This window comes from Pan paniscus, chromosome 23 (genome assembly GCF_029289425.2).
Source record: "Pan paniscus chromosome 23, NHGRI_mPanPan1-v2.0_pri, whole genome shotgun sequence".
Lineage (NCBI taxonomy): Eukaryota > Metazoa > Chordata > Mammalia > Primates > Hominidae > Pan > Pan paniscus.
Genome location: NC_085927.1, coordinates 28,105,013 through 28,128,700, shown reverse-complemented (window position 1 = coordinate 28,128,700; position 23,688 = coordinate 28,105,013). Strand labels below are relative to the sequence as shown.

The 23,688-nt window shown below is 53.5% G+C and overlaps 1 protein-coding gene and 1 pseudogene across 11 annotated transcripts in view; both read left to right on the top strand.

The window, feature by feature from the left end:
• Positions 1-23,376, top strand: part of MICAL3 (microtubule associated monooxygenase, calponin and LIM domain containing 3) — a 237,192-nt gene extending 213,816 nt beyond the window's left edge. For 6 of the 11 annotated variants that reach the window (XM_034949077.3, XM_063603456.1, XM_055105731.2 and 3 more), the window contains 6 exons: positions 442-552; positions 2,329-2,422; positions 17,251-17,316; positions 19,742-19,841; positions 19,972-20,045; positions 20,127-23,376. In XM_034949077.3, the coding sequence (XP_034804968.1) occupies positions 442-552; positions 2,329-2,422; positions 17,251-17,316; positions 19,742-19,841; positions 19,972-20,045; positions 20,127-20,311 (630 nt within the window). In that variant the 3' untranslated portion in view covers positions 20,312-23,376. Of the gene's footprint in view, positions 1-441; positions 553-2,328; positions 2,423-7,400; positions 7,452-17,250; positions 17,317-19,741; positions 19,842-19,971; positions 20,046-20,126 lie in introns of all 11 variants that reach the window. The other 5 variants (XM_057301001.2, XM_055105729.2, XM_063603457.1 and 2 more) reach the window with 2 other exon arrangements.
• LOC103783275 (uncharacterized) lies at positions 21,731-23,376 on the top strand (annotated as a pseudogene).
• Positions 23,377-23,688: the final 312 nt, after the last annotated feature.

The following is a 23,688-nucleotide window of genomic DNA, read 5'->3' as shown; positions in this document are numbered from 1 at the left end:
GGAGGCTTGGTGAAACAGCCTACCAATGTTTTTACTCCCACAAAGTTTTAAAAAGACCAGACATCCTTATTTGGGAAGCAGGTGATCTCAGTGATAAAGGAGCGTGTGTCCCTTTATTGTTTTAACTGCCTAACAGTCGGTCCCCACTCAGCCTCCTGTCCCTGTGCAGAGGTGGGGAAATGTCTCACTCTGTGGATCTTAGGTGTGCCCATGGCACTGAGGGCTGCTGCAGGCTGGGGACTCTGCAGACCTCATGCCTTCTGCCTATCAGCACCCCCGTCCTGCTAGCACTCTACTCTACAGAGGACAGCTTGTCCTATCTGCCCCGGTACCAGCTCCGACATGGGGGACAGACCTCTCCAGGCCCCTGCTGGCCTGCTGCCCACCCCTGTCCCAGGCCTCCGTGCACCTGACTGAGGAAATTTCTCTTGTTCTCTCCAGCCAAGAACCTACACAGAGGAGGAACTGAATGCCAAGCTGACCCGGCGTGTGCAAAAGGCAGCTCGGAGACAGGCCAAGCAGGAGGAGCTTAAGCGGCTGCATCGAGCCCAGGTAAAACCATGGAGGATGGGACCAGGGCACATGCATGGGAGGGTTGGGCAGCATCTCCCTATCCACCCAGCTGCTCCCTGCCACACAAGCACAGTGCAGAGCAGAGCAGAGGTAGACGGGCCTCCCTGCCATCCAGGTCACCTTTGGCTGGTGCAGCACAGAGGCCCTGCCTTGGTGGAGCTGTCAGTCAAAAGGGAAGAGCAGGCCGGGCGCGGTGGCTCAATGCCTGTAATCCCAGCACTCTGGGAGGCTGAGGCAGGCGGATCACTTGAGGTCAGGAGTTCGAGACCAGCCTGGCCAACATGGCAAAACCCCATCTCTACTAAAAAAACAAAAATTGGCTGGGTACGGTGGCTCATGCCTATAATCCCAGCACTTTGGGAGGCCAAGGCAGGCGGATCACAAGGTCAGGAGATCGAGACCATCCTGGCTAACACGGTGAAACCCCCGTCTCTACTAAAAATACAAAAAATTAGCCGGGCATGGTGGCAGGTGCCTGTAGTCCCAGCTACTTGGGTGGCTGAGGCAGGAGAATGGCGTGAACCCGGCAGGTGGAGCTTGCAGTGAGCTGAGATTGTGCCACTGCACCCCAGCCTAGGCGACACAGAGAGACTCCGTCTCAAAAAAAAAAAAAAAAAAAATTAGCCAGGCATAGTGGCAGGCCCCTGTAATCCCAGCTATTTGGGAGGCTGAGGCACGAGAATCGCTTGAACCCGGGAGGTGGAGATTTCAGTGAGCCTAGATTGCACCATTGCACTCCAGCCTGGGTGAGAGGGCGAGCCCCCATCTCATAAAAATAAAAATAAAAAAAAAAAAGGAAGAACCCTGCATTGAGTTTCCCGAATCCCTTGTTGTAGAATAATCATTGTAAGTCACCTCATTCAATTGTGAGGACTGTCACCAGGAGTCCATTTGTGGCCCCTCAACCTCTGATAGGCCTGGGATTTTTGTGGGAAGAGGTCAGAGGTCAGAGCTCTCCTCCCATTCTCCAGCTTGTCTTCAGGCTGCACAGACCCTGAATCTAGACCATTGCAGATTTCTTTTGTTTTGTTTTGTTTTGTTTTGTTTTGTTTTGTTTTGTTTTGAGACGGAGTCTCACTCCGTGGCCAGGCTGGACGCGCAGTGGTGCTGAGCTCACTGCAACCTCTGCCTCCCTGGTTCAAGCGATTCTCCTGCCTCAGCCTCCCGAGTAGCTGGTATTACAGGCCTGTGCCACCACATCCAGCTAATTTTTGTATTTTTAGTAGAGACAGGGTTTCACCATGTTAGCAAGGAGGGTCTCGATCTCTTGACCTTGTGATCCGCCCACCTCAGCCTCCCAAAGTGTTGGGATTACACGGATGAGCCACCGTGCCTGGCCTTCTCTTTTAAATTTCTATCGTAAAGATGGGATTTCCACTGCGCTCTTCAGGAACCCCCTCCAGCACTCTAGCAGTCTTGCTGTGAGAACAGTCTGAGGTTCTGGTACTCAGGCCCCTCCTGCCACAGATTACATCCACTTCCTGTCTCTGCAACACTCCTGGGAGGGTGGTCACTACTTGAGTCACGTCCACGCGCTTCGATGCTAACTAGCAAGGCCCGGAGCCTGGCGTCTACACAAGCTAGGTGGTTCTGGTGCAGGTGGTCTCCACGCCACACCCTGAGCGCACCGCCCACAGACTAGAGCCCTTTCCAGAGCGGCAACTCCTTTGTTTCCCCTCATGTGGGTGTGGAGTTGTGTGTCCTCCTGAAGCAGGGCTGGAGAGCCGGGTGCTCAGTCTGTGCTGTCTGTCATAGATCATCCAGCGGCAGCTGCAGCAGGTGGAGGAGAGGCAGCGGCGGCTGGAGGAGAGGGGCGTGGCCGTGGAGAAGGCGCTCCGGGGCGAAGCAGGTACTGCCGGGCTCCCTCCTAAGCTCTGCTCCTGGAGGAAGCCCTCCCTCCCGCCGTGGTAGGCTAGTTTTGCTTCACCTCACCTGGAATTCAGCTCCTTTTCCAGCAGGATTTTCTGGGGCCCTTCATCACTGAGATTTGGGGCTTCCTGTTAAGCAAAAGAAAATACCTGTCTGAGACAGCCCCAGGCCCATCCTGCTCCACAGCCCCTCTGGGCTGCCATTTCCCATAGAGTGAAACTCAGTCCCCGGCATGCTGATGGCGAGCGCTGGCTCTTCCCCCTCCTTCCCACCCCACCATTTACTCTAGGAGGGAATAACTGGGAGTGAGGGAGATTGAACCACAAGGAACCATCACAGAATTGCACTGAGCAGGTCCCCAGCCTGCACCCCACAGACCCCCTCATGTCGTTAGTTCCCTGGGACCCTCCTGCCCACAGAGCCCTCAACACCGCTGGTCGGGGAGCATGTGGCCACCCTCAGCACACACAGATTTCCAGAGGGCACCCAGGCCCTGTGTCTGCTGAAGGCTGGTCACTTAGGGCAGGGCTGGAGAGGCTCAGGGCATGTGACCAGCGGACGTGGAGCAGACTCCGGGGAGTGGCTGGCAGGGCCCTGTGCTTGTGACTGCTGCTCCTGGCAGGGAAGCCCTGGAGAATGTGGTGCGCTCATTCCTGCCATTCCATCCAGGGAACCTGCGCAGCTGCGCTCAGCATAGTTGGGCACAGAGAATGCAAGGGAGTGCCTGAGGCATCTCTGGCCCCACGGCCCAGGAAGTCCTATTGGTTCAGGACCTTGAAGCTGCAGGACCAGCCCCGGGGGTGCAGTGGCCACTCTGCCTTCTCAAACATCCACAAATCTTCGTCTAGTCTCTGGATGGGGGAACTTCCATCTCTTTATAGCCTGCAGGTTCAGCGTTTAAATTGTGAGCTGGGGATGAAGAAAAGGAGTATCCTCTTACTTCCTCACTCTAGTGTGGCAGAGGGGAGCAGGGTGCCTCTGCTGACAGGCAGGCTCTCTGTGAAATGGAAGAACTGGGAGGAGGCGGCCAGGAGCAGGGCCAGCTGCTGCCATTTGATCTTGCTCAAAGACTGACCCATGGGCTCATGGGAAGTGCCTGGTGTCAAGATGAATTCCTGTGGCCTGTAGGACTGAAGTTTGTGTGGTGGGGAGTGAGGGAGTCCAGAATGGAAGTAGGTCTCCTTTCCCAGGCCCTTTAAGGCCTGGAAATTGCAGCTTATCGGTCTACTCAGTGATGACCTTCAGTCAAAGAGATGGGATGGGGAGAAAGGTGAGGATGTGGATGTTCTTGGTTTGGGCTCACCTGATGCTGTTAATGCATGAAGTCCAGGCTACCAAAGGAAATGCAAAAACTTGAAGCACTTAGCATCCGATAGGCTGAGACGACTGGGATGTGTTACTGTGAGACAAGCACAGCAAGGAGATTGGGTTCACCTAAGAAGGTCCGAGGTTTCCCAGCGAACCTGCGGTGCCCCTGCCCCCCTGCCCTGCTCTGCGCGCTCTGATTTGGCCTCCTCAGTTAAGCCTGAGCCCAGATGGAGTTGGCCCCAGCCCACCTGTGCCCGACTGCGTCCGGGCCTATGGGGCCCTGTCCTCGTGCCATTTCTCTTCTTGCAGAAGATATCAGGAGAGAGCCTAGGCTCATCTTCATTCCTTCTTGCCCTTCTCCACAAATCACTTCTGCCAAGATGGAAAGCAGTGGATAGATCTCAACATACAGACAGAATAACCACATTTCATGGTTTAAGCCCTTCGGGAAGAAGACAGCTCCCTGCCCTCCTTACTCATGAGGTTGAGGTGGTGGTGCCATCAAGGTTGGTGGTTTCCATAAAGCACTTGAGCGCCTGTGGCCTCCGTGAAGTCTGAGTGTAAAACAGTGCTTCAATGCCCCTGTCACAGGCCCTGTTATTCAAGCTTCTGCCAAAGGGCCGGAAAATAATATACCATTGAAGATTGGCGTTAGGATTTTGCCAGAATTATTTCTTCTAGTCATTAGATAATCACATTTCCTCAAACATATACAACCCAAATGCCGTCTAAGTCAGTGGTTTTCAAACTTGTTTTTCTAGCAGCAGACCCCTTTTTACAAGATGATAAGTTCAAGTTTAAAATCAAAAAGAATTACTCTCAAATGTTAATAATTAACACAGATTTGAAAATACAGGTTATAGCAGAGAGTCGTGGACATGACCAAGCCCCGGCATCCAGCCAGTACACACAAGAACTGTAGTTGCTATAAGTGACAACACGGGTTTTTTTATTTGGTTGGTTTTTGGTTTTTTTAACAGCTTACTTGGAAATCTCAGGATTTCTGCAGTTTAAATGATGTAGACACTAGAAGTTTAAAATGAGGCAAGAGCTTTTTTTTTTTTCCCACAGTTGGATCATAGCAAATCTAACAGCCGTTCCTATTCCTCATGACAAACAAGTCTCAAACAAGAGGCTCCCAAACAAAGTAAACAAAAACCCAGCTATGCTGTAATACCGCAGCAAAACGTGTTACCCACCTACATAAAGGGACTCGCTGACAGGCGTGCGTGCTGTCACTGATCTGTAGCTCTCCTGGACAGACCCTGAACGGTGGCAGGTGAGCACTATCCTGCAGGCCAGAATTTAAATAAATAAATGAATAAAATGTCCTCTTCACTAACACATTTACAGGGAGTTCAGCCACTTACAGAGAGAGGCGGAAACTTGATCCTGAGGGCTCCACAAAATCAAGCTCACCTGGCAGCACAAATTATTGGGTTGATGGTCTCCATTGGGTGAAAAGTTGGCAAATAAAACATTTGGGCCGGGTGCGGTGGCTCACGCCTGTAATCCCAGCACTTTGGGAGGCCGAGGTGGGTGGATCACCTGAGGCCGGGAGTTTGAGACCAGCCTGACCAACATGGAGAAACCCCGTCTCTACTAAAAATACAAAAAATTAGCCTGGCATGATGGTACATGCCTGTAATCCCAGCTACTCGGGAGGCTGAGGCAGGAGAATTGCTTGAACCTGGGAGGTGGAGGTTGCAGTGAGCCAAGATCACACCATTGCAGTCCAACCTGGGCAACAAGAGGGAAACTCTGTCTCAGAAACAAAAACATTTGAAGGTGGTGTGTCTTATTTTAATAAGGGCTCTTAAAAGAGCTACAAGTATTTGTACATCAGGTATTTGGGAGACCCCTTGGAATGCCTTTGGAAGAACCTTAGGGTTCCACAGAGGCTTGAAAACCACTGTCGTAGTGCCAACTCCTTCCTTTAAATGAGTCTTCAGCAGATATCTCTATCCAAAGATGTTTCTGTTCTGTTTTTCAAGATGGGCCTTAGTAGCTCTGTTGGGATATTTCGTTGTGATGCATTTGAGAAACTCTCTGGAATTTTCAGGAATTATGGTTCCTACCATAAGAATATAAGAATTTCCAAATATGTTCCTTCTCTTACGTGAATACATCCCTTCCAAGCTGGTCTCCCGTCACAGTTCCCCGTGGCCCTGCCCCTCCTTGGCCGATGCCGTCTCTGAAGCCCAGGTGTGCGTGCTGCTGCTGCTTTCTCTCCTGCTTCTGCGTCCCGTTCCTCTTCTTAGTCTTGTGGCACCTGGCTGAGCCCTGAAGAAGGCAGTGGCAGCTGGGCATGATAATAATCTGGAGTCTTCTCATCATGGCAGTCTGCCCTTCCCTGGGGACTGTAGTAAACTGGCTGGAACCTGCCATCATCTCACTTGGGGGTCTCCAGCTTCCATCACCGTCTGAGGGCGTCAGACTTTGTTAGCCAAGCTGCCTTTCCAGAGAAGCGCTCTAGCGTGGACCTGCCATCCCGTTCTCCGTTTGTCTAAGGTATGACGACGTATGGCCAGGCTGCAAGGATTAGCTTCAGCACCTTTGATCCTAGGGCCAGGCCACAACTTAGGTAATTTCCAGTCCTGGGGCACCTGGGAAGCCTATTTGTTACAAAAACACTGACTCAGCCTTGAGCATGCATTCAAAAACTGGGGCAGGACCGCATTCTACCACTGTCTGCTGTGTCACTCTCAAGGGGAGGCCCTCAGGTGGGACCGGAGGCTGTGAGGATCTGCATTCAGAATGCGGGGTTTGGAGAGAGGGCAACACCATGGCAGCCGAGTGCTGTGCTCTGTGTGTCTTTATGATTCTGGGGAGATGAGGACCGCCTGCTCAAGCCCAGCCTCTCGGCAGTGCCCAGTCTGCATCTCAGGCGTGGAAATTACATAGCGCTCTTGGCCAGGCAGCTGTGGAACTACCAGGCTAGGAGTGCCCCGGGCCAGCACACCTCCAGGAGCCTTCGGCCGAGTGCCTGGGGGAAGAACTCTGCATGAGTCTCTGCTTGTTTCCTGTTGTTAAGAAGGCCGACTGAATTTGGAGGCCTAAGCCTCGGAACAGGATCCCCTTCCTCTCAAACCCATTCGGCAAAAGTGGGTCTGCAAGGCATTTGATAGAGTCAGCAGTGGGGTCGTGGGAATTCCTGGGAGAGCACTGACTGCATGAAACCTAAGGATTTCAGAGCTTCTGTAGGACGTTTGTCTCCTGCCTCCAGCCCCTCAGCCTGGGGCTTCCAGTATCAGCAACTGACACGCAGGCAGCCCCGCTCTATTAACTCTTAGTTAGAGAAGGTTCAGTCCCAGGGACAGGAGTTCCCAGCAAAGCCAAAGCCTCTGTCCTGGCTGATCCCTGGTGTACGTGGGATCATGTTGATAGTGACCATTGACTCCCCACAGTGGGTTTTAGTTACCGCCCTCCTCCCACAGCCACGGAGTATGCAGATATGGCATGTGTGGACATGCAGTATGTGATGCACTTAGGCACGCATGCTTTCCAGCCGTTCCTCTGCCGCCTCGCTGTGTCTGTGTTTCTTGCGCTCCATATCATTGATTGCTCCATATCATATCATTGATTGGGTATGGGGGGACAGGAGGGCTACCTGATGGAATAACTCTCTCTTCACCGATTCCTTGTTGTAGACTATTGGGGAGAGTCTTATTACAGTGACCTCATCGACTTGCATCTGGGTGGTATGTATGGCAGCGCCTGTGCTGACACTAACCCCGCTGACACCCTTTCTCCACCCACGCTTCCCAGTCCCTGCTCACAAAAACAAGGAGAAATCAACCCAATAACCAAATGGCAAAAGCACAGACCCTTTTCCAGCTCAAAACAGAGCAGCGTGCTGATCTCCCCGCTGCCCACATGTGCTCCAGAGGAAGATCTGAGCTTGCTTTTGCTGCCTGGGGTCGTTTTTAATTTTTTATAATAAAACTTTGCCCACCTGACTCCACCAGCGTTGCATCTGCATCCTGGTCCCCTAAATACACACACTCCAACACAGCTTTTGCCCTGAATCTCATCCCTCACTGCTTGTAGGAATCATATCTGTTAGGGAGCTCACTGCCTGCCACACTTACGCAAAGAAGCAAACATGCCAAGATCTCAGCCCGACCATTTTCACTGGGTCGTGCTCTCATTTCTCCCAGAAGAGCTGAGTGCAAGGGAAAGGCTTCTCTGTAGTGATTTCTGCCCGGAGTCACCAAACTCAAAGCCAGGTTGACGGGTGCCCATAACAACGTCCCTCCCTCCTTGCTCTGTCCTGGGGCTCACCTTGTACTTCTTTTCAGTGAAGACAGGAAAAGCTCAAGGCTGTGGTTCTCAAAGTGTGGTCCCTGGACCAGCAGCAACATCACCTAGGAGCCTGTTAGGAAGGCACAGCCTCAGGCCCTGCCCCAGACCTGCAGAATCAGAAACTCTGGGGTGAGGCCTGGTTATCTGCTGTAACAGACCTTCCAGTGGGTTCTGATGCCCTCTAGAGCAGGAGAACCACTAGCTTAGAGGTTGCAGTATGTTTGGCATCTTGCCATTTGTGTTAGTTCAGAGGAATGGCTGACCCCCATGTCTCATTTCTAAGCTTTGGGCAGCTTTTCTCCTGGGCAGCTGCCATTCTGTCGAGGGGAATCCTGGGGACTGTGGCTCCTCCTCCCTGTCCGTGTGTCCTTGATCTGGCAGTCTACCCCCTTCATCTCCCCGTGGAGGCTCCATGCCTAGAGGTGGTCTTCAAACAGAAGAATGGCAAAGATAATTGTCTCATGTTTTACCCTGACCCCATTCCTTTAAGAGGGTCACTTCTTGGCCCATTCATTTAAAAACCAATGTCATAGTTCTGTGATTCCACCTATCAGACAGTGCCACATCCAAGGCGGGGCTCTCACCTCCCTGGGAAGAGAGACTGCTGCTGTCTGTGCTTCCTGTGTTCTCCAATCCCACGCTCCCACGGACCCACACCCTTGGAGACTCCCTCAGTGTCCCAGGGCTTCTGGTGTGTTCAGGGACCTCCACACTCAACGGCCACTGGTGCTGCAGAAGGGCCGGTGCTTACATTCCAATTAACAGACCCTTTTCCCATCTAATGCCTCTTGCCTTCTCCTAACACCACCTCGGGAGTGTTTATGTCTATGCTAAGTGAATTTCCCTGTGTGAAAAAATTCACACCTGTTATCCCAGCAATTTGGGAGGCCAAGGCAGGTGTATCATTTGAGCCCAGGAGTTTGAAACTAGCCTGGGCAAGATGGTGAAACCCCGTCTCTATAAAGAAATTTTAAAAATTAGCTGGGCATGGTGGCACGTGCCTGTAGTTCCATCTACTAGGGAGGCTAAGGTGGGAGGATCACATGAGCCCAGGAGTTTGAGGCTGCAGTGAGCTGTGATCGCACCACTGCACTCCAGTCTGGGCAACAAAGCAAAACTCTGTCTCTTAAAAAAAAAAAAAAAAAATTGTTTACATTCAGAATCTCCTGGAAGGGGCTGTCAGAACGCGTTTCTTTAGGATTGTATCCACACTTCCCTCCCAGTTCAAGATGCCGTGAACACACCCATCGCATCTCCTGCTTTCTTTGTTTTTTGGGTTTTTTGTTGTTGTTGTTGTTTGTTTGTTTTTTTGAGATGGAGTCTCGCTCTGTCGCCCAGGCTGGAATGCAGTGGCGCGATTTTGGCTCACTGCAAGCCCCGCCTCCCGGGTTCAAGCGATTCTCCTGCCTCAGCCTCCCGAGTAGCTGGGATTACGGGTACCCACCACCCCACCCGGCTAATTTTTGTGTTTTTAGTAGAGACGGGGTTTCACCATGTTGGCCAGGCTGGTCTCCAACTCCTGACTTCAGGTGATCCCCCCGCCTCGGCCTCCCAAAGTGCTGGGATTACAGGCCTGAGCCACCGCGCCCAGCCCGCATCTCCTGCTTTCTTTACCCGCCCTTGCTCGAGTGAGAAGAGGTAGTGAGCTGCTTTCTCCTCTGGGTTCCCGGACTGCAGCTACTAGCTTTTTGGATTTAGAATTCCAGCAAGTTCCAGGGGGAAATGAAATAAATAGAAAAAGGAAACTCAGGATGCCTTGTGAATCACACAGTGCCCCACCACTGACACTCATAACCCTTTGAAGGTGGGCTCATCAGCTCATCACTTCCCCTTTCCCAGACCGTTATGCTGCGTAAATTCAAGACTTCTCGGGTTCTGCCCACCACGTGGGGGCTGCTGCTCGAAGGGGACATTCCCCACTGCAGGGAGTCTCTTGTGGACTTCAGGCCCTGTTCTCGCCACGCCCGTGAGGACGACGGCAATGCCAGAATTAGGTTTCTTTTCTGTTTCTGCTCTTGTGTCATTCTTAGAGCACTTAGTAATATTCGTTAATTGGAGGGAAAATCACCCTTTTGAGATCTGGAGCCTCATATGTAAAACCTGGTTGCCCTTGCCCCTCTGTGCCTGCCTCCCCAAAAGGCCACCCCGAAGCCCCATTTCTGTGCCATAGCACCCATCTCATTTCTCCCATGGGCAGAGCAAAGCTCCAAGCAGCCCTCGGAGCATTGGGAATGCCACCTCCTGTCCAGAGGGGCCAACTCCTACCCCTGCCCTGTGCTCTGTGTGTCACGCTCCAGGCTCTTTCAGTGGCTCTCAGTGAACTACCTAAAGGCTCTGAAAGTTCCTTTTTTCAGCCACAGAGTATAAAGAATGAAGATTTCCCTTCCTCACATAGCTGGACCTTGTGATTTCCAAAGAAATCATTAAAAAGACTCAAAACAACCCTTGGACCAGAGAGGAAGGGTCCCCAGGTGGCCACTCCCCTTCTTTCTTCTTCCCTGGGACCCAGCCTGCTTTATTGCACTAGAACAGACAGATGACTGGAAATCTAGAAGAAAACCACATTTCTTCTAAAACTGATTGAAAATACACACACATAATTTCTAGTTTTCAGGGACCTCATCTCTTGATTTATATGTCTCAAAGGAAATTTAAAGAACACAAAAGGTTTAGAAATGTAACATGAAGGACTGGAGGTGGCCTCTTGCTGTTGTGAGATGGAGGTGCAGGGACGCCAGCCCCTGCCCTTCTGAGCAGCCGTCTTCCTGTTCTCTCTCTGCTTCTCTGAGTTTCGTGTTGATAGGTTCTTGGTTTGCCTGACCAGTCCACCATCAGCTTGGTTCTGCTTTGCTTAGGAACTTTGGAACCTGCGAGGTTTCCCAACGCGTGTGTGTGTGTGTGTGTGTGTGTGTGTTTTAGAGCGAGGTTTCCCAACGCGCGCGTGTGTGTGTGTTTGTGTGTTTTAGATTGTAATTCTTACATGCATTTGTTTGTTTTTTTGCCTTCACTTTTCCTCCCAACCTGGAGCTTTATCTCTGCACTAAGTCTGTGTAGCACCAGGTGTCTCCCAGCCCCACTATGTGTATGCTAGACTGGGCCTGCCAGACCAGCCTCACCCTGTCATGACAGCTGCTTGCATGTCTGCAGTATTGCACACCAGCCAGCTGGGACCCCTGTCAGGGCCATGGTGTTTGTCATCGCCCGAGGTTTTAGACTGGACCTCAGCCTTGCAGTGCCAAGGCTGCCCCAGGCCAGGAGCATGGCATTGGTGGTGCCCACCAAATAGGCTTCCTGGGTTGGGGACTCAGAATAGCCAAGTGCCTTCTTAGTCAGCAATACATTTGGTCAGTCTTCCCTCACACTTCCCAGGCTGCATAACCTGAGCAAGGCAGAGTGGAAAATCTACGGTGGCCCCACTCCGTAAACCTGAGCCGCCAAGGAATTCCAGCCCTGAGCACTTTGCTTTGTGAAAGTTTTTGAGACAGGGTCTGGCTCTGTCACCCAGGCTGGAACCCACCCAGTGGCGCCATCTCCACTCACCGCAACCCCCACCTCCCGGGTTCAAGCAATTCTCCTGCCTCAGCCTCCTGAGTAGCTGGGACTACAGGCGTGCGCCACCACACCCAGCTAATTTTGTGTTTTTAGTAGAGACGGGGTTTCACCGTGTTGGCCAGCCTGGTCTTGAACTCCAGACCTCAAGTGATCCACCTGTCTCGGCATCCCAAATGCTAGGATTACAGGTGTGAGCCACCGCACTTGGCTGCTTTCTGAAAGTTTAATCCAGTCAGTTGGGCATAGCCATGACAGGTAATGCCCCTTGTGTTTCCCAGGAAAAGGTGACAAAAGCTCTTTGGTGTCTCCGACAGGAGTTCAATAAAAAGGCATTGCTCTGGCCGGGCACGGTGGCTCACACCTGTAATCCCAGCACTTTGGGAGGCCGAGGCGGGCAGATCACAAGGTCAGGAGATCGAGACCATCCTGGCTAACATGGTGAAACCCCATCTCTACTAAAAATACAAAAAATTAGCCGGGTGTGGTGGCAGGCGCCTGTAGTCCCAGCTACTCAGGAGGCTGAGGCAGGAGAATGACGTGAACCCGGGAGGCGGAGCTTGCAGTGAGCCGAGATCGCGCCACTGCACTCCAGCCTGGGTGACAGAGGGAGACTCTGTCTCAAAAAAAAAAAAAAAAAAAGGCATTGCTCCAACACTATTTATCATTATAATATTTATGTTATTATTTATAGTGGTACTATATTTAGCAGTAAATATAGTGGCATCACCGCCAAAACAAGTGTGAGAAATGAGAGTCCAGAGAGTCCACCCTGGTAAGCTAAGGGCTGCACGTGGCTGCCCAGAGAGGCAGGAAAGTGGAGCCTCAAAATATGCCTGAGAATAAGCGAGCCTCTTTCCTGTCCCTGACGCCTTGGAGTGTGATCCTCAGAGACCAAAGGGAACTGAAAACCAAAAATGATCTCTATATATGCAGGATGTTCCAAAAGTGTGGCTGAAAGGGGAAGACGTTAACCTTGGGGCTCTACAGAGTTTGTGTGTGCGTGAAACACACAACAGCATATCAGAAGGGAGGGTGTGGGGCCAGCCTCCACCTCTTGAAAGGCTGGTATTCTAAAACGCTTGCAAGCTGATTATTTGGGATTCTGTATTTTCACATGGAAATACAGTTGTAAATGGTGGCTCGGCTCATAAAAAGCCCATTTTCCTCATTACACCTCTGTGTGTGGTACTAGTCTGGTGACACTCCAGGACCTAACCCGTGTTCCCTGGGGAAATGCAGCATTCCAGGCTGGGGCCTCTGGGCTCTAGAAGTCTCCCTCATTGGCCCTCTTTTGGTCTGCTGGACACTGCTTTAGGGACCTCCCCAGCTCTGTGGTGATGGTGCCTTTGTCCAACCAGGGGGAGCTGGGAGCCTGTCTAGTGGGCAGAGGTGGATACCAAGATGAGGCAGGTCCCCGGGGCCAGTTGTCCAGCAGGCCTGGAGGACGGCCCACCGACGTGCCTGCCAAGGCAGGTCCCCGGGGCCAGTTGTCTAGCAGGCCTGGAGGACGGCCCGGCGACGTGCCTGCCGAGGCAGGTCCCCGGGGCCAGTTGTCCAGCAGGCCTGGAGGACGGCCCGCCGATGTGCCTGCCCGCTGTGGCTGTGCCCACCTCTGCGCCCTCTGCTGGCTGCCACATGGTTAGCGTTGGTGGCCGGTGCATTTGGGGTGCTCAGTAAACATTTCTGGCATAAATTATTAGTCTCCCGCATCATCCTTACCACAGGCCATGATTCATGTATGATATTGCTGTTTTTGATATCAGCATCCATGTAGAAGCCAGTGGGTTAAATAGAACCAGGCAGAATTGAATGATTGAGTCGGAAATGCAGAGCATCAAGCCAGCACCCACCGCCACACAGATTGTCACTGGTGGTTGTCGGGCTATGAACAGAGTTGGGCCTTTGTCTTGGCCCCTCTGGGCTATTATTACTTATTTATTTATTTTTTAGAGATAGGGTCTCACTCACCCAGGCTGGAGTGCAGTGGTGCAGTCACGGCTCTCTGCAGCCTTGACCTCCCGGGCTCAAGCAGCCCTCCCACCGTAGCCTCCTGAGTAGCTGGGACTATAGATACTCACACTACCACACCCAGCTAATTGTTGTAGAGACAGGGTCTCACTGCATTGCCCAGGCTGGTCTCGAACTCCTGGGTTCAGCAGTCATCTCACCCTCACCTCCCAAAGTGCTGGGATCACAGGTGTGAGCCCCCGTACCTCCGAGCTTTCTGACCGTATCCTCACTAATCCTTGTGAGCAAGGCACTCAAGCCTCTGCTCCCCGGTCTCAGGGCTATAGCTCTTGGATTTCGAGTACCAGAAGGACTAAGGTAGGCCCTGCCTGCCTTCCAGATGACCATCTAGGTTCAGTGCGTGGGCTCATCTGCTTGCTTGTTTTTCCAGCTGCCCGGGTGTCTTATTGATGCAGTGTGCCAAGGTGAAGAGTCTTGGTTGGAGAGAAGGTGGGAATATAGAAGTACAAGTACAGAGAAGGGGACCTGCCCTACAGCTGGCCACTCTTTCCCCCACCCTGTTGGCCATTCTACCCCACACTGGGTCTTGGGCCCATGAGAGGCAGGGCCTGGAGTGAGGTGCTCAGGTGCACTAAGGGCCAGGTGGTAGTGTAGGGGGTACCCCGACTTAGGAAGGCCAGGCCTGGATTCAGGTCCTGCCTTCACTGTCTCCCCAGGCACAGACAAAACAGACTCTACTTACCCTCTCAGGGCCTCTTCAGAAGACGAGGCAGGAAGGGACGTCGGGCCTCCCTTCCAGGTGTGACATTCTGATCAGGGTCTGTGAGACTGCTCTTCCTTGAGCTGCCTGAGACGCCAGCATTTGTTACATTTGCCTGGAGCCTGTGTTGAAGAGGGCAAGCTCTGAGTTCAGAGTGGGCAAGAAGATTTGGCTTCTTTTCCAGGCTCTGCCACACTTAACTCCTTTGAGCCTCAGAACCCTCATTTGAATTTGCCCATCCTGGCAGCCACACCTGGCCGGTGTGAGGATCACGTGGGTGGTGCATGCGAGGGCGCCCTGAAGCTGGAGAGTGCCATCCGTGCCCATCTCACACGCTGCCCTGGACAGGCCTCATTCCCTGGTGGTGTACTGTTGCTTTTTGAAATTTGGTGACAGGCACTGCCTGCCCGCCAGGTATCAAGCGAGTGGCACTAAAGAGCCACCCCTGGGTCACACGTCCAAAGGAAGTGCTGCTTCAGAGGGAAAGATGGAGCAGATGTGCCCCCGAGTGTTGGGGACGCAGCAGAGTGCTCCAGGGAGGAGGGGTCCTCTGACCAGGACCCGCTCACTGCTCGGGAGCTCAGGAGGGGTGGCCAGCGCCCAGGGCATGCAGGAGTGCTTTGAGAAGTGGTAAATTATAGCACCTGTTAGCAACAGATGGAAACCCGTTACCCTGATGTTGAGAAAAACCAAAAAACTTCCATTTGCCAGAAGCTTGACAGCGTCTTTGTTCTTAGAACCAGTGAACCAAGTCTTCTATTTCTTACATCCCCCTAAAAGGCAAAGCATTTACTATAAACCCCCCACCCCCGCCCCATGCATGCTCAGTCAGGTTCCAGTCGGGTGGAACTCCCCTTGTTGGATTGGTTTTTCCCTTCCACTTCTTCTTTTGAAAATTGTATTGATTGGGCATTTTTTCTGATTATAAAAGTAGCCTCGCCCGTTGTGGAAGTGTGGAGCGTACAGGGAAGTCCGAAGGTAGCGGCCCCGCAGCGCAGCTCGGACTCACCGGCCGCTCACACGCGCTTCTGCCTCTTGCTAGGAGAAAGCCTTTTTGGCTTCTTTAAATGCTTGCTTTACCTGATGCTCCCTTTTTCTAATTTCATTTCCTAATTCTGTTCCCAGTATTCTGTTATATTGTTCTCTGTGTTGGGAAGGGCGTATGAGGATGTGGCCTACATAAAAACAGCTGAAAGCTGTATTTTGTGCTGTCCGGAAAGCAGAAACACGTGTTGTAATTATTACCCGAGCAGGCGCCTGCCTCTTCCTTTTGGATGTGTTTGGTTGTGTATCACATGGACGCTGTTCCGCTCCACAGCATGGCCTATTCACCTGTGACACCAGTCCCAGGAGGTGGCAGGGACTGTTCACTGACGTATTTGATGGGATTCATCCAGGTGTTCCAAGCCTCAAGACAGACTACACTTTGAAGCCGAGGTTGACTGTAGGTCGGCTGTAAGGCAGAGTGTATTGTTGAGGAAAGAAATCCTCCCTCGTACCCATGCATTCGGCCGGCTGTGCCGTGTGTGCTTAGCACACTGGGTACACTCAGCATTTCACACGCGTGCACACTGTCCCTGGCTTTGGTTTTGAAGTTGTACCCAATAGCAGATTCAGTGTGCCCAAGGTACGCCACGCTGGAAGGGTTCAAAGACAGAAAACACCTGTATTCATGCAGCTGCACCGCTGAGTGGCCTCTCAGCCAGCTGTTTGTCTTGTTGGCCTTCTGTTGAGTAAAACAAGGCCATTTCTTCAACCCTGTTCTCTCTGTAAACCACACACTGCCCTCCCCGCGGGCCGAGGCCCCGTGTCTTCCTGGGCTCTGTTGTCCCTGTGTGTGCTCTGTGGTTCTGTGATGGTCCCTTGCCAAACTCCTCTCCCTCGTCCTTGAGTAGCCATCAGACCCCAGATCTAGAGATGTCTCTCTGCACACTGTCTCTCGATGCCCCGTCAGCACTCCTCCCAGCATCGTTCCTGTAAGTTTTGGTGTGTCCTGTCAGCTCACCCCTTTGGTCTCACAATCCAGAGTGTGACAGCCCCCAGCTGCAGCATGGGGTCCCTGCACAGCCATAGAAGGGCCAGAAGGAAAGGGGGTGGTTGGCTCTCCCTGTTCCTGGGGGAGAGAGGGGACAGTGACACGGAGGGGTGGAAGTCACCTCTGTGTTTGTACATTTCCCCAAAATTGTCCTGGCTCAGAATTTGAAGGAGCGCAGGTGTGAGCGTCCTGGAGGCCCGTCACAGGATGGCGTGCTGCCCCACAGATTCAGAGGCCCCTCCTTGCCCTGCACTTGTCAAGGCCAGCTTTGCCTCAGGCACATACCTGTGGTGACATCTTAGAGGATTCCACGTGGGTCTGGGAGGTGACCCCAGGTTGTCACCTGCAAGCCTGGAAGCCATGTTGGCCACTTATTGAATGCAGTCTGTCTCAGAGCCAGGCAGACCTATCCAGGGGCTTTGAGGAGGGGGCCCAAGGCCCCAAAGGCCCTGGTATGACAACCCAGATGCCACTGCCCTCCTGATAAGGAGTAGAGGCAGGAGGGCCCTATGGCCCGAGTGCTGCCGTCATCGTGTAGGGAACACATCATCCCTCTTGGAGGAATCCACGCTGTGGCTCTGGCCCCACGCCCCCTCTGTGATGCTGCCAGAGCTGGGTCTGCTCTTGTTCAGTTCCGTGCTGAAAAAAGGACTTAATTCATTTGTAGACTTTGTTTCCCTTGTTTCTGCTTCTCCATTTCTTGTATTATTTTCTTTTCCTCCTGTTGTTCCTTTCTCACTTTTTATGCTTTTTGTCCTCTGCTTGTTTTTATTCCACCTTCTCCCTGTCCCTCTCCACTTCCAAATTCCTGCTCCTCTCCTCCTCTTCCTTTTTTGTCTTTCTCCGTCTCCTCCTCTTCCTTGCTTGGTCCCTTTTGAAGTTGAGCCCAGTGGCGGGACTCCACGACGTAGACCTCTCTCCTTCTGCCCTTGCTGTGTCCAGGAAGGTAACGTAACCTCGCCAACCCCATCCCCACTGCCTCGGAGGGGGTGTAGCAACACTAGTCAAACACAGAGCCAGAACCCACCTACCTCTCTCTCTTTCTTTCTCTCTGACCCTCAATAGTCCTGTTAAAAAATGTCATGAGTCTGTGGCAGTTTCTAAAGGTACAGTATCCCTTTGACTGTCTATGGGGAGGACCAGGGTGCAGAGTAAAGCCAGAGAGCCTCCAGGTCTGGGTCCTTCAGGGCTGCAGCATTGGCTGGCCCTTCGTGGCTGGGGCTTTAAGTCTCAGATCCATCAGATAGAGGGGCAGGGATGCAGGTGAGGAGCCTCCCGCCTGCATGCAGCAATTTGGATGGGAGAGTCAAGGAATACTGTCCTTACAAAGACTGATCTACACCAGTGCCCTCGGGCCCCTTTCCAAACAACCACTGAAAGCAAACCTCTCTATCTCGTGTCTTGCTGAGTGTGTGTGTTTTAAGTTTGTCTGATTTGAAGTCTGTTGTGGTGATAAGATTGTCGTTGAAAGGCATGTGGGGGGTGTGGCCGTGACTAACCCTGCTAACTCTTACCTGCCGTCCACAGCGCTCACCCGACTCTCGCTCACACACCACAGCCTCTGCCCGGCGGCCGTGGGCGAGCTCTCCATAGCTAGTGAGCGCTGTCCGCACGTCTCCGGTGGCATTTTCTGTATCTTCGTGGGGAGGTGGGCAGCGGGAGAGACTCCCTGGTGCCGCCGTGTTCGGGCGCACTGGACAGCTTGCATGCCTCGGGCCCCTCCTCCACGGCCATGTGGGCACATTGTGCAGAGACGCTCCGAAAGCAATGCATGGAACTGAGTGGGGGCTGGCTTAAAGGCCAAGACCCAAGCCTATTGGATTGGGTGAGGAGAGCGCTGGTCCCCTGACCCTCAGGCACACACTCCACAGTTGCAGGCTGGACAGGCTGGGGGGTTTCCGTCCTTCAGAGGAGGCTCAGGGGCAGGAACCCCCTTGGGAGCAGAACCGCATGTGCACTAGGGCACAGTACAGACACTAACCCCTGCTTGTTGAACATGGTGCATTTCTGCCTCCTTGGTGTGGCCACTGGGTAGAGACTAACTGTCTAGCAGACACCACTGCAGATAAGAGATGTGTCTGTGTACCGTATGCCAGAAAGGCAGGTGGAGAAAGGCAGCTAGCAGTGAGGGAGGACTCGGGCTGTGGCTGGCCCTTCTGAGGCTGTGTTCCTCACACTCCTGGGCTTGTCTTAACTGGCCTAGAACGCCCCCTGCCAAGGGACGCAGAGAGTGCAAGGGCCTCTGAAAGATGTCCCCGTCTAGTGCCCCTTAACCTGAGGCCCATGGATGGACCCCAGGAAGCCCAGGAGCAGCTTGGAACTCTGCATCAAATGGTTTGCTCTGCACACATAAGCATTTTTCTAGGAAGAGAGTACCTAGCTTTTATGAGATTCTCAAAGTGGTTTGTAATCCAAAAATATTGAAGAGCCACTGACACAGCATGTATTTTAGGCAGGACCACACTTTTGCCATGAACTTCTGTGCTCCAGGGAAAAGGACCTTATTCTCTCCTTGGGTGGCTTGGTCCCTTGGAGACTTCTTCCTTCTGTCCTCCTGCCACAGTGAGGCCCAGCGGTCAGGCCGTCCCTGGGGGAGGTTTGGTATCGGCACCTGTTGGTTCAGGCAGCCTGAGCTAGCAGGCAGCCACCAGACACAGGCATTCTGTTGGATTGGACCAGGGCAGGGCGTGGCCACCTCCTTCCATCCCCAGGGGCTGCTAGTGTTTCTCTGCTCTTGGTGAGAAACCCTGCGGCCATCCTGAGATGCCCTGCATCGACCATGCGGGATCCAGCAGGAGAGCATCCAGAAGCTTGATAGGCCACAAGTTAAGGGGTGGTGTCTTCTCTTCCTGGTCAGGAGGTAAACAAATGACAAGGCATCTATTCTGGTGGCCCCTGGCGAGGGGCAGTAGCCCAAGAAAGAGCTGAGTTAAATGAGCATGACCTGAGGGCAGGGTGCAGTTTACAAATTCACATTTGTCTCGTTTACAAGACGGGTTTCCTCCAAGGAGACCTAGTACATAGCAAGTGCCAAATAAACATTGAGTGGCAAAAAAGAGGGAAAGCAATGTAAGTCATCCTAAGAGAGCACACAGAGCAGGAGGGGTAGAAACCAGCCCCGGGGAGGGCAAGGTCCCCGCTGGCGAGGTTGCAGACGGGGTGAACAGGGATGGCAGGACACGGGAAAGCGCAGGCCCCGGGAAGGGGGACGCCAGGGCCCTATGGCTGCAGGCAAACCTTGGGCCTGGCTTGGGAGTGGAAGTTCCGGCAGCATCTTGCTCGGCCCTCTTTGCACATTTGCCCCGTGTGATTCCTGCGGGCCAGGGTGGGCGCGGCACTCCCTGCACCCGACACAAGCGTTCTCTCGGCAGGCATGGGCAAGAAGGACGACCCCAAGCTGATGCAGGAGTGGTTCAAGCTAGTGCAGGAGAAGAACGCCATGGTGCGCTACGAGTCGGAGCTGATGATCTTGTGAGTGGCCTTGGGTAGGGGGCGTCGGCGCTATGCTTGTCACAGCAGGCATGGAGGTCCTTCCGGATTTGGGGGTGAGGGGTGGTCCCCAATCACTGTGGCTTGTCTCCCTCCTGCCCTGCCTCCTCAGTGCCCGGGAGCTGGAGCTGGAAGACCGGCAGAGTCGACTGCAGCAGGAGCTCCGGGAACGCATGGCAGTGGAAGGTGAGTGGGGTAAGGCACCCATGGAGGCCAGGGTGGGTGCCACCTCCAGGCCCCTCACCTCATGCCTTCTTCTCCTTCAAGATCACCTTAAGACTGAGGAGGAGCTGTCAGAAGAGAAGCAGATTCTCAATGAGATGCTGGAGGTGGTGGAGCAGAGAGACTCACTGGTGGCGCTGCTGGAGGAGCAGCGGCTCCGGGAGAGAGAGGAGGACAAGGACCTGGAGGCTGCCATGTTGTCCAAGGGCTTCAGCCTTAACTGGTCCTGAGCTCCCACCCAACGCTCCATTTTCTGTTGGCATCCGCCTGGCCAGGCAGTGGCATCCAAACCACCCGGAGCCTCGATCTGAGGAGGCCTGGCACCTCCTTGGAGTTTACGCTCAGATGCCCGTGTGCTGCTTGGAAAGTGGTCGAGTCCCGCGTGCAGTGGGGAGCCCCAGGTGACAGTGGTTATCTGAGACGGCTCCACCTCCTGGGAGGAGGCCCACCTGGACCTCCCACTCAGAGGAGGAGCACGGCGTGTATGGCATGACGCAGGGGACCACCCCGTGCGCTCCGTGAGGATGTGCTGGCTGTGCCCCTTTTTTCCACTGGCACATTTGGTAAGAGAGGGAAGCTGCTCCCCGTCAGAACCACAGTGCGCCGTGCGAGGGGCACTGTCTTCTTCATGCTCCCTGGAGCACCACCAAAGAAACGTAAACAATACCCCATGAAAGCAGGGTCAGGGGTCAGGGTGCGATCGAGACCCAGGATGGGGGCGTCCAGTCATGCCCACCCCAGCATCACAGGAGACATGGAGGTGTGGGCAGGCTCCTGAATTATTATGCAAATTAGGAGGACGCAGGAGGGGTCTGCCCTCCAGCCGAACACCACACACTGGACCCTAAGTGGCCAAATGCCTGGGCCGCTTGCTGGCTGTGGCCTGAGGCTTGTGGGTTGCTGCATTTTGCTTGTAGTTCACAACCATTTTGACACTGGAAAATGCTGACTTTGGGGGATAGGATGAGGCCCTACATTCTAAGCCCCCAGTTGGCAGACAGGCATTGTCCCTGTTCCACATTTATGTCGGGACAGGAGATGACCTTTTCCTCCGTGTTTTTCCTGTGTTTGCACATTGAAATGAAGCTGACAACCTGGCAAGACGCTCAGCCGCTTCAAACCCTTTTTGTCAATTAACTTATTTTTTAATACTTGAAAAGAAGTAACTTCGTTTGTATATCTTTACTAGAGGAACTGATCACCTGCGCCCGGGTGCGGGAGCCACAGCGGCATCTGGTGCGTCCTACGCGACCTGGTCCGGGGCTGCCCGGCGCTCATCACGTGCATCTATTTATTAGCCTTTCTCTTCGTATCACTGGCCTGGCTGGCATCAGGGAGCTGCCCAGAACCCCTGCGTGGGTCCTCCTCACAGCTTTCTGTCCCCTCCTCCACCCGGTGCCTGCCTCACCCTGGCGCTAGACCATCTGGACCACTCATGATGAGGGTGCATTTCCGTTCTGTTTTGGGCCAGGCCAACAGCAGAGCTGCCACTCTCACCCTCCCAATGAGAATTCCGGCTCCGCAGAACTCGCCCTTGTCTCAGTTTGGGGGCCAGGGCATCACCTTCCTTCGCACATATGTTAAAGAAGGTTTCAGCATGGGCCCTCATCCACACAGGCCAAGAGGGTGCAAGGTGGGACCCTGGAATCATGTGGCTGGTGAGAATTCCCTCCTCCCAGCCTAAGATTCACCCAGACGGAAACGCGAGTGCTGCAGTGGATGCTGGGATGCAGGCTGGCGCCTCTCAAGCAGATCAGCGACTCCCGCCCTTCCTTCCGAAGGCGACGGGCACCTGCCTTGTGCCGGATCTTCATGGGGACGTAAAGGGCGAGCCCCGAATCACTAGCTCCTATAGCCAAACCGTTCCTTTCTCATGGTTCCGCACCAGCCTGGCTGTGTACAGCTCATTAAGCCATTGAGCTAATCGGGGTGGGGTGCTTGTCCATCAAAGCAGTTAGCACATAGCCCAGTGAGGAGCCATCCGGACCAGACCCGCCTGCCAGGGCGCTCCAGCCGCCTGCCGCCTCCGTGGGCTGGGGCCAGCTGGGAGCAGAGGCCTGGCCCCTCCAAGGTGTCCCGCAGTGGAGCAGGCTGAGTGGCTGCGCTGACCACACTGTGCCTCAACTTGAACATTCATCCCAGCTGCAAAGGAGCAAAGAACCTGCGTCATCCTTGTCTGTCCAGAAGCTGCCATCTCTCTCCCATGCGCATCCGGGAGATAACGCCGCTAGTGGCCGCCACAGCGCTGATTCTCCACCTGTTCTCACGTGAGGCAAAGGTCTCCTTTTCTTTTCTCTTTACTTAAAAAAGGGGAGAGGAGGGTTTCTAGATTCCATCTTCAAACCCCAGTCGTCCCGTAAAATTGGACGTGGGAAAAGACCTTCACTGCCTGCGTGGCCTTTCCCAGACCTCTCCTCGAATGCCACAAAACCGGTCCAGCCCCGGCAGAGCTGCCTTCGGCCCTTGTAGCTCCTGCTGGCCCCACAACAGGGAAACAGTTTGCAAAGTGGCTTGGAAGGAGTGTGGCCTAGGGATCTGCTATAAGTGGCGAGACGTAGCAGGAGAGCCCAGTGTCACCTTCTGGTCCTGGTCAGCCTTAACACTGTGGCATCCTCCACAGCACACACGGCAGCCTGCAGTCTGGAAGGCGGACCCGAGCCTTTGCAGAGAGGCGCCACAGAGCCGCAGGCCTGCACAGCAGCCCCAGCCTTCTGCTCCCGACTGTGAGGACACCCAGTTCTAGTAGAGCACTTTTTTTAAAGCTCCCGTTTTGTAACCACTAGTTTGCGGTTGACTTGAGTACTCTGGTGACTTCCTGCGTCAAGCGTTCTCAAGCTGTGAGAATGTGCGCAGCTCCAGGCAGGTTTTCTCTCGGAGAGTTGAGTCTTCCCTTGAAGGCAGGGAAGCAGGATGGATACACATATATCACATGCATAAAACGCCAGGCGCGGGAGCAGCCCAGACTCAAGGCTGACTAAACTGGAGGCTGAATACCGTGGAGTCCACATGCAGCTTCCCTGGAGGGCAGGCCGGAGGCACTCCCGCCCCTGGGCTTGAGGATGCTGCACCCCGTGGGCTTCCAGGCCTGCCCAGATGATGCCTTCAGGCCTCTGCCCCTGGCGGCCATCCTCAGGCCGATTTTGACCAGCAATGATAGACTCTTCTTAACCCTTTCAAAATAAATTTTTCAGTGGGACAGAAAGGAGAGTTAAAAAACATTTTTTTAAAGGTGGTAACATCTGACCCACAAAGGGATTGGGTCTGTTTTATGCAAAATAAAAGTTTTTCAAATAAATAGTGTGTTTCTTAAGTCATTTTACTGTATTTTTCAGGTGGATGGTGTAGGTGCAAGGTATGGCGCATCTAGCTTGTGCCTGGGTGCGTGCAAGACGGTTTAAAGAATACATGGTTTTTTTAAGTTTGTGCTTTTTTTTAGTCCTCCATAATATCCTGGCTCAGCCACCAACTGCTGTCACTTGAGTAAATGTCTTAGACAGCCAAGTTTGAGAAGCAGCCACTCTTCAGACGAAGCCCCAGTAGCTTCTGGAAGGGAAGTGTGCTCTTTGAATTGGAGATACTCTGAGTCAGGGCGATGCTGTGGTCCTGG